Source organism: Cynara cardunculus (assembly GCF_001531365.2).
Source record: "Cynara cardunculus var. scolymus isolate 2C chromosome LG 9, CcrdV1, whole genome shotgun sequence".
Taxonomy (NCBI): Eukaryota; Viridiplantae; Streptophyta; class Magnoliopsida; order Asterales; family Asteraceae; genus Cynara; species Cynara cardunculus.
In genome coordinates, this window is record NC_037536.1 from 10,387,605 (window position 1) to 10,403,079 (window position 15,475).

The 15,475-nt window shown below is 33.1% G+C and overlaps 2 protein-coding genes across 2 annotated transcripts in view; one reads left to right on the top strand and one right to left on the bottom strand.

The window, feature by feature from the left end:
- Nucleotides 1-2,409, top strand: part of LOC112518323 (mitochondrial import inner membrane translocase subunit TIM10) — a 4,424-nt gene extending 2,015 nt beyond the window's left edge. Inside the window, exons 3-6 of the mRNA XM_025125973.1 lie at nt 486-538; nt 1,514-1,552; nt 1,679-1,748; nt 2,142-2,409. Coding sequence (XP_024981741.1) covers nt 486-538; nt 1,514-1,552; nt 1,679-1,748; nt 2,142-2,192 — 213 coding nt within the window. The 3' untranslated portion in view covers nt 2,193-2,409. The remainder of the gene's footprint in view (nt 1-485; nt 539-1,513; nt 1,553-1,678; nt 1,749-2,141) is intronic.
- A 1,043-nt stretch (nt 2,410-3,452) lies between these two features.
- On the bottom strand, nt 3,453-9,040 carry LOC112518014 (serine/threonine-protein kinase BSK5). The gene is made up of 10 exons (XM_025125520.1): nt 8,899-9,040; nt 8,576-8,802; nt 6,964-7,099; nt 6,762-6,895; nt 5,993-6,098; nt 5,822-5,907; nt 5,143-5,331; nt 4,632-4,796; nt 4,034-4,147; nt 3,453-3,846 (listed from the first exon to the last, which is right to left on the bottom strand). Exons 1-10 carry the CDS (start codon nt 8,975-8,977, stop codon nt 3,610-3,612), a joined length of 1,473 nt encoding a protein of 490 aa, XP_024981288.1. The 5' UTR covers nt 8,978-9,040; the 3' UTR covers nt 3,453-3,609.
- Between the last annotated feature and the right edge of the window lie 6,435 nt (nt 9,041-15,475).

A 15,475-nucleotide genomic window follows, 5' to 3' on the forward strand; every position in this document is an offset into this window, starting at 1 on the left:
ACCGGAAGCGTGAATTTAAGATAGAGTTTCTTTATTGCAAGGGTAGTTGGGGAAATTACGTGGAAATTAAATGGTTGAGTGTAAAGGAGTAATGGATACTAGCTGACCGAATAGGTCATCGTCTGAGCGAATAAGCCACAACTGAACAACTATTTGTGGCTTAGCGAACAAGCTATTTATGTCTGAGCGAATAAGCATATAGGCTATACAGCCCATTAAACCACAACCGAACAACCCCTAAGTTGCTAACGAACTGGCCATTTGATAACAAGTAGTACCATTTATAGAGTGATGGGGTTTTTTTCCTTTTTTTTATAATTTTCATCAAAATCCGTATTGGTTTTTTTTTGGCGAGTACTTAGTTCAACATAGAAAATAATTACATCTTCATCTTCTTTGATGTCTTGTTTGTGAAAATGAGGGAGTAACTAATCCCATGATGGAGCTGATGTTAATTACCTTATTGTTCTATTCTTGATTTATAGATCTTTGGAATGGCAGAGAAGGAGATGGAGTACAGGGTTGAATTGTTTAACAAGTAAGGTCCTTGATTCTTTTTTCGATATGCTGTGATGACTTTAAATTCACTATTCCTAGAGATGAGGATTGTAGACTTTCAATTTTTTTAAGGGAGAGGGGGATTCTGATGGTTTCAAACTGTTAGTTAAAGAAAATACATATGAACAGAAAAAAAACCCGTTGGCGGTCATTATATAAATTGCTGTTCACCTGGTCCATTTCTATGATGGGTTTCAATTTTCCAACGAAAGATGATGTTATTGATTGAAACAATGATGTTTTTCTTCATTAATTAGTGATTCCCTTTTCTTTAAGTAAGAAATTATGGGGAGAACCTATCAGAGTATCAGTAGTTTGTTAGATCAGCATAAAGAGCTTAACTGCAGGATGTTTTTTTAGTTCTTTTTATGGGAATGTTAGACTTGAATATCCATGATAATCTGATGAGGTAGACTTGTTTCCTTTTGAGATTGATTACAACTAGACAAACTTGAGCTTCTAAAAGATGGACATATTAGGTAAAGGAACTTTGATTAAGCAATCAAAACATCGTATGTAAGAATAACATGTTTTTGGCTCTGATAAGGCATGGATAATGCTAAGTAAATGTTTAGAGAGGTTATGTCCAATTCCAATGTGATACTCCCGTCCCAAAATAAGTGTTCACATTTCTATTTATTTGTTCCAAAACAAGTGTCTACTTTCCAGTTATGAGATGGAGAAATTCATTACTCCAATTATCGAGGATAAGAATTGTAATTTATTTAATTAAAAAGTGTAATAATTACATATATTTTGGGACGGAGGGAGTAGCAAGCATCAAGCAATCACAGATAACCCCTTGCAACAGTGAGATGCATATGCCAACCATGATTGTTATAGTTTATCATTTGTAGGGAACTTTAACTTTGCATTATGCAAAGATTAAGTATCAACAATGTTTTTTTCTGTTTATGCAAGCCTTTATTAAACACATGTGTATACATTGATGCAGGCTAACCCAGACATGTTTCGCCAAGTGTGTTGAGAAAAGGTATTGTCTCTTCACAACGAATAGGCATCCATGGACAGCAACTCCCTATAAGATTCTTTTAGTTCAGTATGGTTCGTGTCTAGTTTTTCTTCTAGAACATGATTTTAAATATTCTAATTGTTTTAGGTACAAAGAATCCGAATTAAACATGGGTGAAAACAGCTGCATTGACCGCTGTGTTTCAAAATATTGGCAGGTACCTTTTCTGATATTTAGTCTTTGTACTGGTTCAAACTTCTACCTCATTTTGTTCCGAGTTTAATTTATAATAACCTTGACTAAGGGGTTGTTTGGCAGTTGCTGAATGGTTTGGTGCAAAATGATTAAGTGGTCAGAATGATTAAGAGACTCTCATGATATAGTGCAAAATGAAATATAACTATTTGGTAATTGTTTACAATGATATTAGGATGCTGAATGGTTAAGGGAGACCTATGATCCAAAATCATTCAGAGGGTTTTAGGATACGATGATTGTTTAGAGAAACTAGAAAACGAAGCTGCAATAGCGAGTGATCATAACAAGTGATAAAGAAATCAAGTTAAGCTTGGTTTATGGATGTATAACACGTTCTCCCGTTTATTTTCAGGTCACAAATCTCATAGGCCAGCTGCTTGGTTCTGGCAGACCACCTATGTAAATCTTCGCCTGCGATATTCAATAATACTTGAGGATTCTTTAGATCTTTAGTCCAAGCCATGAACCAGGGAAGTTAATGTCCACATTTTGCCAGAATTTTTGCAGATTCTTGTTTTGATGATTTATGAATCATATAATAGTTTACTTGATTTCTTTTCAAACGGTATGTATATCGTGTCGTTGGAGTTAAAAGCAACTTTTGGTGTTAATGGCCTCACCAATTTGGTGTTTTTTTTGGTGCTACGATTGGAGATGGTCTAATAGGCAAATCTCGGTCCGTTCCACAAAACCTAAATTGGTAAGTTAGATTCGGGAATGGGGTTAACCTGTCAATCTTAATATTATGGTTTCCATTCAAGTTAACAATAGTGAATGGAAGCAATTTTGGGATGGCTCAACAGTTAAAATCTCTAGATTTGAATATTAGTGGTTACCGGTTTGAACCCGCAGGGGCCATTATAGGTATGTTTATATGGCTGTTAACCTCGTCCTCCATGAGGTTTGTTTGGCTGTTAGCTTCAGTCCCAGTAGGATTAGGATTAGTCAGTGTGCGTGTAAGTTGAACTAGACATCTATAGTATCCAAACGATAAGTGAGTGGAAGCCACAATGTATTTAATTGAACCGCATTGTTCCATGTCGAGTTTGATTTGGTCCGTGAACCGAACTAGCTTAAGGACTGCTAATAGCTTGTATATCGGTCCTGACGAAAAAGTCCTTCGTTGCTTTCGTGGAAATCAAAATAGAACCAACTTATTTTCATGTTTGCCATATCATCAGTCACGTCAGCATGGTAACCGGTTAAAGGCTAAACCAATTATCCAGGTATTTAAATGTTTGAATATTTTCATTCTAGATATCAAAATGAAAGCTTTGAAAATACGTTTGTATCCGATTTGCCTTCTTTAAAAATATGAATTTGACCCCGAGATCTAGTAAAAGAGAAGTTTTGAATCACGATGTCTTGAAACAAAAACTTCGATTCACAGTTTCCGAAAATAAACATAAAGTTAGTTTTGATTCGATTACATTTTGCCCTTTCAACCACTAATACAGAATAAACGAGTTAAATGATGAAACAAAGAGGGAATCGACCTTCTTCACGTCTAAAAATGGTCGTCGTTTCAACACACCGATGATCATGGTGCTCGTGCAATAATGGAGGAATTTGACGAGGATCTGTCGTCATTTCTAACTCGTCAATAAGTTTTTTTTATTGCTTTTAAAAATGGCTCTGATACCATATTATATTAAAAAAATACTGCATAAGCCAACAGATAGTTTATAAATCATTTAATTTTGATGAATGCACATAACAAACACTCTGATGCATGTCTCTGATAGGAACACAATGCACATATCTACAACTACAACCACATTTCCTAAAACCACCAACACAAAATCTACAAATTTTCATTTTCATTTTGTTTCAGAATCCAGCGAAACGCCATCTTTAAGCGTTTCACGGGCATCGTTGTCCATTCCGAGGGTAAACAGAGCAGCCGCTTGGAGATAAAGTGCAGTCGACCAATCAGGCGATATGACTTGTGCTTGCATGGCATCTCCAAGTGCTTCTTGTGCCTTATTATTCATCAAGTAACACAAGCAGCGTCTTACGTACATTGTTGGCGACACCATGGTCCCGCTCTCAATGAACTGCACAACCCAAGATTTTCAACTTTAACATATAGGAAACCACAATGAAAACTAGACTAAACCAAATACCGAGTATATCTCACTCGAAAAATAGACACGGTACAAAGACCTTTTCTCTACCCCAAGGGGTAGAAAGACGGTTTCCGTTAAGACTTGTCTTTAAATAATCAAAGTTTATACCACTTACACTTGTGTAACATTCGATAGCAGTGTTGAAATCCTTGGCTCGAAAGGCGCTGTCCCCACGCTTCTTGCCATTTAAGGTGTCCTGTAGCTGATTTGTCCACATTTGGAATGAGAGCTGCAAAAAACAAACACAAATGAGTTCAGGAAACGTTTGGGAGGATCATTATCCGATTATGGTGAGTGTGAGCATATATGTGAAACCCCATTAGATTACTCTGAAAACGAAAAGCCTTATAGAAGAGCAAGGAGGTTCTAACATATATTTTAGGATAATGGTCCAAGTCTAGCCGATCTGGGACTCAACACTCCCCTATGGTGGAGGCTAGACCAGCATAGATTGTCCCCGAGTGTCGAGAAGGGGCTAGACAAGTACAATTGTCCTAAAGTATTGACTCCAGAGTGGTAGACTTTGGCTCTGATACCATATAAGAATATGTAGAACCTAATTAGATTACTCTCCAAAAGAGCCTTTGAATAGAGAAGATAGGTTCGGACATATACCGAAGATAATGGTCCAAGTCTAGCCAATGTGGGACTCCAACAATGAGAATATGTATCCAAATATCAACCATTTTGTATGTGTGTGTTTGAGAGAATACCTCATCTGTAACCCCCTCGTCACCACTATATCCAATCTTCTCCAGTATCTCGTGTATGGCAGTCAAATCCATTCTCGAGCAAGCGTCTCCAAGTGGTGACAGGTTTGAGATTTGTGTGGCCGCTGAAGGTTCATTACTAATTCCCATCAAGACGAGGGACGAAACCTGTTAAATTGCAACTTTTAAGTAGGCTAAATATTCAATAAGTCCAGAAGCTTCTTTAGGTTTTTTCAATTATGCCCCTATATATTTTACATAGATGAGCAAAAACCTTATGGCTGGTCATTTTACATTGTCATCTAGCATATCAGCTAGTTTTACCAAACGTGAATATTTTATCAGCCAACTTATTAGCTAACACGTAGCTTTTCAGCCATCGGCTAGCTTAAGAGCCAATAGAATGTTTCATTTGTAGAGAGAAATTCTCATGAACGACTTGGCCTTAGTACGATAGTACTAGTCAATTATGATCTTATCTAAATCTTTTTCTTGCTGTAGAAAGTGCACTTACGTCTGTTTGTTTCTGAAGAGGAGTGAGCGCAGCCACAACAGACTTTGCGTTGGGCCTCTCTCGAGGTTCATACTGCAAACAGCGTGATGCTATCCTTACCAACTCAGTTCCATCATCATTGGAGAAATGACCTTCTAAACATGAATCTGTTAGCATCTGAAAATTCTTCCCTTTTATCAAATCAAGTGCCTGCAAAGACAAAGTGGCCAAATGTTAATGGCTTACTTCTTGTTTAGCCAAATTTGAAGCATTAATTAAGGCCATGTTTGCAAAACTAGATGATAAGCTAGCTGTTAGCTGATAAACTAGATAGATGACAACGTAAAATAATTTAAAAGAACGTGTTGAAAAACTAATTGTAAAAATATAAGAGGCATAGCTGGAAAAAATGAAAAACAGCTCGTGGGACTTGTTAAAACACTGAAGTACCTTTTTAAAACGCTAGCATATGTCTAACCAAAAAGGGTTTTTCAATAAGGTCAAAGAATAAGTTAGCTTATGGTTGCGAAACATGACCTTAATGTCTCCATATATCATACATTCAACTAGCAAAACTTCAATAAATTAACGCTTTTAGTTAAGACTGCATTAAAACCACAGGGATTATAATTTGAAACTACCGTTGCAGGCTTAAGTAGATCTTCAAGTAAATGAGTACACAAAACTTGAATGAGCTTACATGGCTCGGGGGAATGTGCTTTCCGCTAAGAAGATCAAGCAGTATGGTGCCGAAGCTGTAAACTATACTTTCAGCTATCACTCTACCTGCCATATGAGAAAAATAACATAAGTTTGCTCTACCTGCAGAATGTTGCGCGATTATTTACTTTTCTGTGACAATTTGCCATACCTGTTCTCATATATTCCGGAGGGGTGAAAGCTAAATTTGTGCTATAGCTTTTTCCATCTCGGCTATTCTTCATTAAGCCAAAGCATGAGAGCCTGGGATTGCAATCCTGCCAGTTATAATAATAAGAATAAGAAAAACAGAAAAGAAGGGAATTTGATTTGGAGAAGGCCAAAATGCATCAAAATGCAACAAAATTTGTCTTAGTTCCTATTTAGTGTAACGATGGATCTTTTTTCTCAATTAGTTAATCAAACACTTAATTCTTTCTATTACGTGCCCATTTTGACTATTGACCGGTAAATCTTGTAACTATCAAGTTGTTAAGTTATAATGTAATTCTTGATTTTCAGGAGAAGTGACACATCAAAATCAACTAATGCCATTTATGGGTCGTTTACCAAAAGCTTACCTGGTAAGTGCTTACCGGTGCGGGTCACCACCCTTACCTTATCAGGTAACATTCTCGGCCATAAGATTTGATTGTTGGTAAGAGCCTCTTACCCTCTAAGCACTAACAGGGTAAGAGTCTTCTCCCTCACTTACCGGGTAAAATTCTCGGTCCTTGCCATGCTCACCCGGTAAGCATTTGATAAATGACCCCTTAGATTGAAAACCCTTTATTAGATAAAATGGGTACAAAATAGGAAATTTTTTGTTTGTTACACTAATTGAGAACAAAAAATTCATCGTTACACTAAATAGAAACTAAGGCAAACTTCATTACATTTTTTATACATTTTGCCTTGTAGAAAACTATGTGTGTAGTTACCTGATCAAACAAGACTCTGTAAGCATTAAGGTCGTGGTAAAGAGATCGCCCTTTGCTGCTGCAGTAGTCTAATGCTTGTGCCAAATACAGAGCCACACGTAAACGCATTTCCCATTTAAGTGGTTGGCTTTCCCCTAAATTACGTTATATGTTATTAGTTCATGTAGAAAGACGCGTGATTATAATTGACAAATTTACTCACAATGAAATAGATGTTTGGATAAAGTATCATGAGGCATGAACTCTGCCACTAGCAATCTCTCATTTCCTTCACAGCAACATCCCAACAAATTGGCTAATCTTTGGCTCCTAAGTTGTCCAACTGCTTTTGCTTCATCCTAGTGACACAAAATAACACAATTATTTCACTTCATATTTTCTGGATTCATATGCACAATATCAAACTAAACGAATTATATATATGGTCTCTGGTTAAGACCTTGCACAAGCGCAAAAACTACATAACAAGATTTTGGTTTAGCATATTGAAATCCAATGTGTAGCCATTGACATCAGCTTCACTTGGACCATTTATCCTCAGTATATGTTACAACCTTCTTTCAAGGCTCTTTTGGAGAGTAATCTGATGAGGCTCCACATATTCTTACATGGTATCAGAGCAACGGTCTACCACTCCAAGGACTCGACACTTCAGGGCAATCTTTACTCGTATAGCCCACTCACCTGTCTAGCCACCTCTAGACACTCATGGATGCCTGTCTAGCCTCCGTTATAGGGAGCGTGTTAGAGACCCGATTTGGTTATATTTGAACCATTTCTCCTCTATATATATATATATATATATATATATATATATACACACACCTCAATATATAGACTTGGGATCATGTGAGACAAGGCTGTTTTTGTGAGACACGATTTTTACACTTGAAACTTCACAACAGAACACTATGAAGGTAACCTTCACAGTGTTTTTGCTGTGAAGATTCGTTTTTTTTTTTACCTTCACAACGTTTAGCTGTGAAGTTTCAAGTGTAAAAATCGTGTCTCACGAAAACAGCCTTATTTCACAACATTTTATCGGAACCTTCTTTCTCTTCTTAAGACTCTTTTGGAAAGTAACCTAATGAGGTCCCACATATTCTTACATGGTATCAAATTATCAATGGTATCAGAGCCAAGGTCTACCAGTCCAAGGACTTGAACACTTAAAGGAAAATCTGTACTCGTCTAACCCCTCAACCATCTAGCCACCTCTTGACACGTAGGGACAACTTGTGCCCGTCTAGCCTCAGGCGTGTTAGACTCCCAATTCGGCTAGATTTGGGCCATTTCTACTCATTATATTTTGGTTAAGGGATCTTTTAGAAAGTAATATAACGAGTAACATCGTGAATTGCACATAAAGATGGTTAGAAGTTATCACTTCCCCACCATTTTGTTTTTCTTTTTCTTGAAAGATATGAACAACCACATCAAGTTGCCACCTGTCAATTAGCTTTTTGCTAGCAAGCCAGATCAGATCTGAACTCAAGACTTCTTGAATCTTGATCACTCGGACAAGCCAGCCGCCTCTAACCAACTGTTGTCTGTTGACCAGCTTATACGAATCGATCAACTTTCTAAACCCCATTCTTGCAAAAATGCTAAAACAACAGCTTCTTGAGAAAACGCAAAAAGAAACCTGATCTAAGAAAAAGTTCCAAAGTTTCTAAATTTCCACAAACCATCCAAAATCGGTAGCTCTTATAAAATGGAGGGCATTTTGTTATTTACGACAAGAAAAAAGACAAATGAAACATCCATAAACATTCTGAATTTCGATAAAGAGTGATGGATATGAGGTGACAAACCAGGAATTGGCGAGTATCAGGCCAAGCTGACTTGTTGAACCGCTTAACTGCGATCAAACGATCATCATCTTCAAGCTTTCCTTTATAGACAACATTGGGTGCCTTCTCGCCATGCTCAGATACAATATTCTCCACAGAAAACCCACCAGTTGCGGCTCTTAGTTGATCTAACTTGTACTCTCTAAAAGCTGGCAGCTTTAGCTTATCGTTATCCCCACCACCGTTCTCTGAAACAAATCATCAAACACATTGTAGACATACATAAACAGAGATTTAATGACGCCATGATGATCAAACACACTTGAAGAGTTAAATTTACATACCCAGATCAGACGGATGAGTATCATTGGATTTAAGATTAGACCACCCACAGAAAGAAAGGAAAAAACAACGAGCTCCCATGGCTGGTCCTTGAAGAAATCAAACAGCAACAACTGGGTTTCCTTTTGTTGTGATGGAAGAGAGAAGGATGCAAGTTTTATAATGTTTATAGAAGTAGAGAGGGTTTGAAAACTTGTGATTTGAGGAAAATGGGAGTAAAATATGAAATTGGGTGATGAAAAAGGGGGAAAAGGACATGGACTTTTATTTGTCTGTGAGTTCTCTCTCATGCTTCTTCCCTGTCACCGACTCATCATCATTCTCCTCGTATATATGTCATGTTTCATATATGCTTTTCATTCTTGTAATGCATCCTTTGCTTTCACTTTTTATTTTTCATCTCAATTAATTTAAATCAATTTTCTTTTCTTTTTTTCTATTTCGAAAATCTACTTTTAGATAAATGTATTTTAGGAAATAATTTCTCTTTCTATATAATAAAGAAAAAATATTATTATTTTATATCATTTCTAACCTAACACTGAAAACACAAAAATGAAGCTGTTTTCATCTCTAACCTCCCTCTCTCTCTCTCTCTCTCTCTCTCTCTATATATATATATATATATATATATTAGAAGGGTATTCACACAATACAACGAGATAAATCTTCATTTTAACGTTTAGTTTTTATTATTTGTCTCTATCGATGTAGTACGATTTTATGTAGTTTTGAGAAAGCGGTAATGTTTTTATTTTTGAATAAAATATAAATTTAAAGATAACATAAAAATTTGAAAAAAAATCGATATTAGTATCAAATTAACTATTTAATAGTTTTCGTTTTTTTGGTATAGCTTCTTTAATTCAATTTTTTATTATAATTTAAATTTAATTATAAATAGTTTATTTTTGGTTTAATATATATTTTTTATAAAGATAATAATTAAATATTATGTTAGAACTTAATGATTATCATAATTATATTTTAGGGATCTTTTCTATATCTAAAATAAATGTTTATTCTATATTTGATTATGTTTATCTGTCGTTAGTTACACGAATTTAAAAATAAAGCTTTAGTAAGTTGTATTTATGCAAAATTACTTGTAATCGTAATATGCATCATTAAACAGTACTTCATACATAAAAAACAGTATGTAAGAATTTATATCAAATATTTTATAATATAGTGTATATATATAATTAAACGAAGAAATACAGCGTAAACAAAATTTGACTTTTTCTAATATGGTTGTTTAAAAAACTAGATGATTTTTACTTTAGAATAATACTATAATGTTTATTAATGGAAACAAATTACATATTGAATAAGTGCTTATATATGTTTATCAATTTTTATTTTTATTTTTATTTATGTGTTTGATGTTTAATAATATTATTTATAATTTATAATAAATATTTTTATTTTCCGGCTATTCATTTTTTTTTTTTGTCATATGTTGTTTCAATGGATAAGATAAAATGAAACAGGTTCAATCGAGAACGTTTACTATTTAAAAAAAAGATCGTTAATGTACAAAATTATATATGATTCACATGCAAAACCATACATGATTCATTTATATATATATATATATATATATATATATTCATGTACAAAATCATACATGACTTACACACACACACACACACACACATATATATATATATATATATATATATTCACGTACAAAATCATACATTATTCGTTCTTGATTTTTTTTGTGGTTCATATTTAATTATGCTGTAATGAAACCCAGTGTGCAAAAATATCAAATGTAAAAACCATTTGTCATACAATTTTGACTGGTTTGATAATTTGACATTTTACATATATGGGTTATGTTCATTTTGTATGAAGAGATACGAAGACGCGGATTTTTATATAATATAAAGAAAAATAAGATAAAGCTGATAAAATAAATAAACGTAATGAGAACACTTGTTATGGTGGACATAATGAAGAACCGAAGGATAGTACCAAAGCAAGAGTAGATATGAATCTATTTCAACATCATTAAAATGTGATATGCATTTATATAGCTATTTGTCGATAAATGTATACTATAATCCAATCATGACTACCTTCCTGGAAACAGATGACAAATATATTATTGTCGTAATCATCATAAAAACATGTTTTTAAACAAGATTAATTATGAACCTTTTAATTTGTCAATAACTTAACAAGTACATGTTCTTTTACCTATGAAGTACAACATATCTACTGTAGCACCTGCAATTTTCCAAAAGCAGTCGGAGAATTGCCGATGAATGGCCAAGGATTGGTCGGGGATTTACTGGGGGAGAACGGTCGAAAACGGTCGGGAAACGACCTGGATGGTAAGCTTCTGTTTGGGGGTTTTTGCCAACACGGGCGACGGTGACATGCGATCCTGGGATTGGGGGCGAGGGTCGCATAATCCACTTGATGGTTAAAATCGTGATTTTTTCTTCATTTGGCCATAACTTTCTCGTCCCTTGTCCGATTTAGGAGATTTTGGAGGCTACGGTTTTGTCTTTTGAAGCTATTTAAAAGGGGGGGGGGGGGGGGTTAACAATGAGGATTAAAGTTCCCTTGATAATTTGGGGTTCCTAGAAGTTGAAAGGTAAGACCTAAATCTTTGTTTCTTAACCTAGGGTTTCGTATCTTTATATCCTTAACCTTCTTCTCCACTTTGCAGTGTTTTGCTAGGGTTTCGACGTTCAAGGGAGTGTTCTTGAGAGCTTTGAAACTTAGATCTAAAGTTCTATCTTGAGGATTTCAAGTCTTCACCAAAGGAAGCTCAAGATTTGGGGTAAAACCTAGATTTAGAAGGTGAATTCTAGTTGTTTTATGAAAACTTTGTACATGCCAAAAATATATATTTTAGAGTCTTAAAGTGTTTTCCTTAAGTTTTGTCAAATGTTGTCGGTTACTTGATGAAATTGCATCTTTTGTATTTGGTTTAATGAAATCTTAAGAAATACATATATCTGAGGTTTTTGGATATCTTGATGATAAATCATAAAACTTGTGGGTTTTGATGATTTATTTGTCATATGATGATTATTTGATATTAATGCATTTTCGGGTATTTTGATATTATAAATCATTCGAATAATATGCATGATTTAACTTATTGGATTTTGTGGTGTTTTGGGTCATAAGATCTATTAACCCTTTAAATTTGTTTTAGATTATAATGACTCATTTTGGAGTAGTTCTACACGTTGAAAAGCCTATTCGCTTGGTTTTGAGAAAAATACTCGTTTTGGGATTTTGGCCCGACCTTTGAGTTAGTGATGACCATTTTCAAATCTTTGGTGTATAAGTTGCTTACATATCGAGTATTTGTAACATATTGGTTTATATCGACTTTATTTGAACAATCAAGTGAGTCATGGAGTTTATTGGTTTGATTTTAACTCAAATGAGTTTTGAGGACATCTGTCCTGTATAAATTGCTCCATGTTGAGCGAAAAAACGACCCAAAACTCAGACAAGAACTACAAACCTTGAGTTGATGATATCATGACCTCAAGTCAATCTTTGAAAAGTAACTTGCTCCTTGTAGTTGATCAAAGAGGTCATCAATCCTCAGGAGTAGATGTTTATTCTTGATCGTCACCTTATTCAACTCTTAATAATCTATACACATCCACATGGACCTGTCTTTTTTCTTATAAATGTTATTCATAAAGCTACTTTTTCATATGGGTTAAGGTCAAAATGATTCAAATGGAATAATTCAAACCTAATCCTCTTGGTATTATTTTATCCAAAGTTACAAATATATGAATGATTCAAACTTGTGTCTACTACTACTCCTTATCATCAAACATCTCTTTGCATGTAATTCAAGTATCCTTCTCTCATTCATATATGAATAAACATTCTCTAAATTTTTATTTTAAATATATTATAAAAACTCTTTTAAATAAATAATTTTTGGATATATCTTTTACGGGTTAAATGCAAAAAATAACAATATTATTTTATAATTTTTTTTATTATAGTATTTTACTTTAATCTTTTTTCTTATTAGAGTAGCGTACTTTTATATTATCTTTTATTAGAATATTGTATTTTGAAAAATTTATGCATTATAACAATGGGTAACCAGTTAGTTTTTAAACCAATCAATCTCTTATTCTTTTTTTGCTTATGTGTTTTAACTGAGGTGATGTAAATGACACATTACTCCGATTACGTGGAATAATTAAATATTTTAAGGAGTAAATGCATAAAATAACAATATTTTGTTTTTGTTCAAGATAAATATTTTGTTTGTAAAGAATGTAACGTTTATCTTTTTTTGCTTAAAAAATACATATATTTTTAAATGTTAGCGAGATAGATTGTGTTTTACAAATCTTCTTAGTATTACTAATGCACATTATTACCTTTTTTTTCATATTCGCAAGATACTTTTGACACATTTCACTCATGTCTTTACTCTCTCATACCTCTATGTCTTCTCCTCATTCCCCAATGTGAGATTTCAAACTGATATTCACCATTAGTTATTAAAATTTCTCTCATTCATCTCTCATTCAATTGCTCTAGAACTCTCGGTCTCGCTCTCGATCTCTTGATTCTTTGCTCTTGGTGTAAATCGAACACGTTTGTGGAATCGTTTAAATATGTTGGATTTCAAATATATTGAATTTTAAACTGTCATATAATTTTTTTTTCATCGATAGACTATAATTGGAACCATAACTCTTATTTATTCAAATTGTATTAATATGTAAAAATCAAATGTTACTTATATCATCGTTAAATCTTCTCTAATAAAACCAGTGAAACTTCAAAATCGTTAAAATTCACGATTCCAACCGTATTACACGGGTACACAACTAATCATATCTAACAACAATATATTTACATGATCTAAATCAAATTAGCGTCCCAAATAAGCAAGTAACATAACATAATTGAGCATGCTTAAATAAATAATAATTTAACTTGTCTAATTAAATTAAGAAAAAAATAATCAAAAATAAATAACAACTGATTGGTTTTATCGATCAATCCATTAAAAAAAAGAAAATTAATTAAAATAATCATTTTGACCGTATAGTTTCACCTATTAGTCATTATTCTCCAAGATTTAAGGGTCATTCACCTAAATATTTACCCGGTAAGTGCTTACCATTAGGAGTCAATATTATAATTTATTTTAGCGAGTAAGATTGTAATACATCAAGAGGGTATCGTATGCAACAATTTACCCGGTAAGCACTTTACCCGTGTAAGAGTCGTCACTCTCACTTACCGAATAAGACTCTTTATTTTTATCATTGCTCTTACCGGGTAAGATTTTTGACTCCTGCCATGTTCATCCGGTAAAAAAAAAATTTACCCGGTAAATGTTTAGTAAACGACCCCTTACTCTTTTCACTCACCTCCACACAAAAATAATTGCATTTTCTACCCACGAAAAAGTTACATTTTTCATCTATGTCCACACAAAAAAAATTACAACGGCTAAAAAATGAATTTTCTTTAGTCGTTTGATGAAAATTGCTGAAAGAGTGATATATGTGTAATTCTTGAAGAAAAATGGTTAAAATCAACTGATCAAAATAATTATTTTAATTAATTTTTTTTTAAAAATGGAGAAATAAATTAAACTTGAAGGTGCAATTTTTTTTAATTCCTTTTTTGGTTCGTTAATATCACGTGATCACCGAATCAAATATATTCTATTAATATGTTTTAATTTATTTAAGTTCCATCTTTATAGTTAATTAAAGTCACATAATTATTTAAGTTAAAAAATTTAATTGAAATTTAAATAATCTTGTTTTTTCAAGAATAAATAAATAAAAGAATATTAAAAAGAAAAATAATAAATAATAAATATTTAGAATTTGATAGAGGAGGTCGAAAAGTGGCGATGGGTACAAGAAATGCATATGCAAAAAGGAAAACTGAATGGAATGAAGTCAAAACATGAACATGCATGGCTGATTAAGTTTTGTTTGTTTGTATTTCTTAATAATATATCAAGATCACATATTTACTTATTATGATAAACAATATATATATATATATATATATAGTTCAAATAAAAATAATTCAATTTGTAAAAACCGTGAAAACCTCATTCAACCAATCATAATTTTTCATTTTGTTCATTTTTTGTAATTATGAGAGGTTGATTAACCATTTTTATCGTGTAGAGTGTTAATAATGGATATTATCATCTTCATTATTTTAATTTTAGATAAATACTTGAAACAGTTTCATTAAAATTTCATTAAGTAGTATATGAAACAATTTCATAACCACATATGAAACAATTTCACAAGATTAACAATTTCATGAAAAAATTTCATAAGATTAACGATGGATGAGAGTAGTTTTTACAGATTTTACAAATTGGAGTGGTTTTCATTTGATCGCTCCTCTCTCTCTCTCTCTCTCTTTCTATATATATATATATATATATATATATATATATATATATAGAGGTTGGTTCAAATAGAAACCAACCATATGGTACAAACTATGGAAACCGATCTTAACCAATCACATTCTTTCTTCACTTTAGGTTCAAATCTAAATTATAAATTAATGATAAGGGTA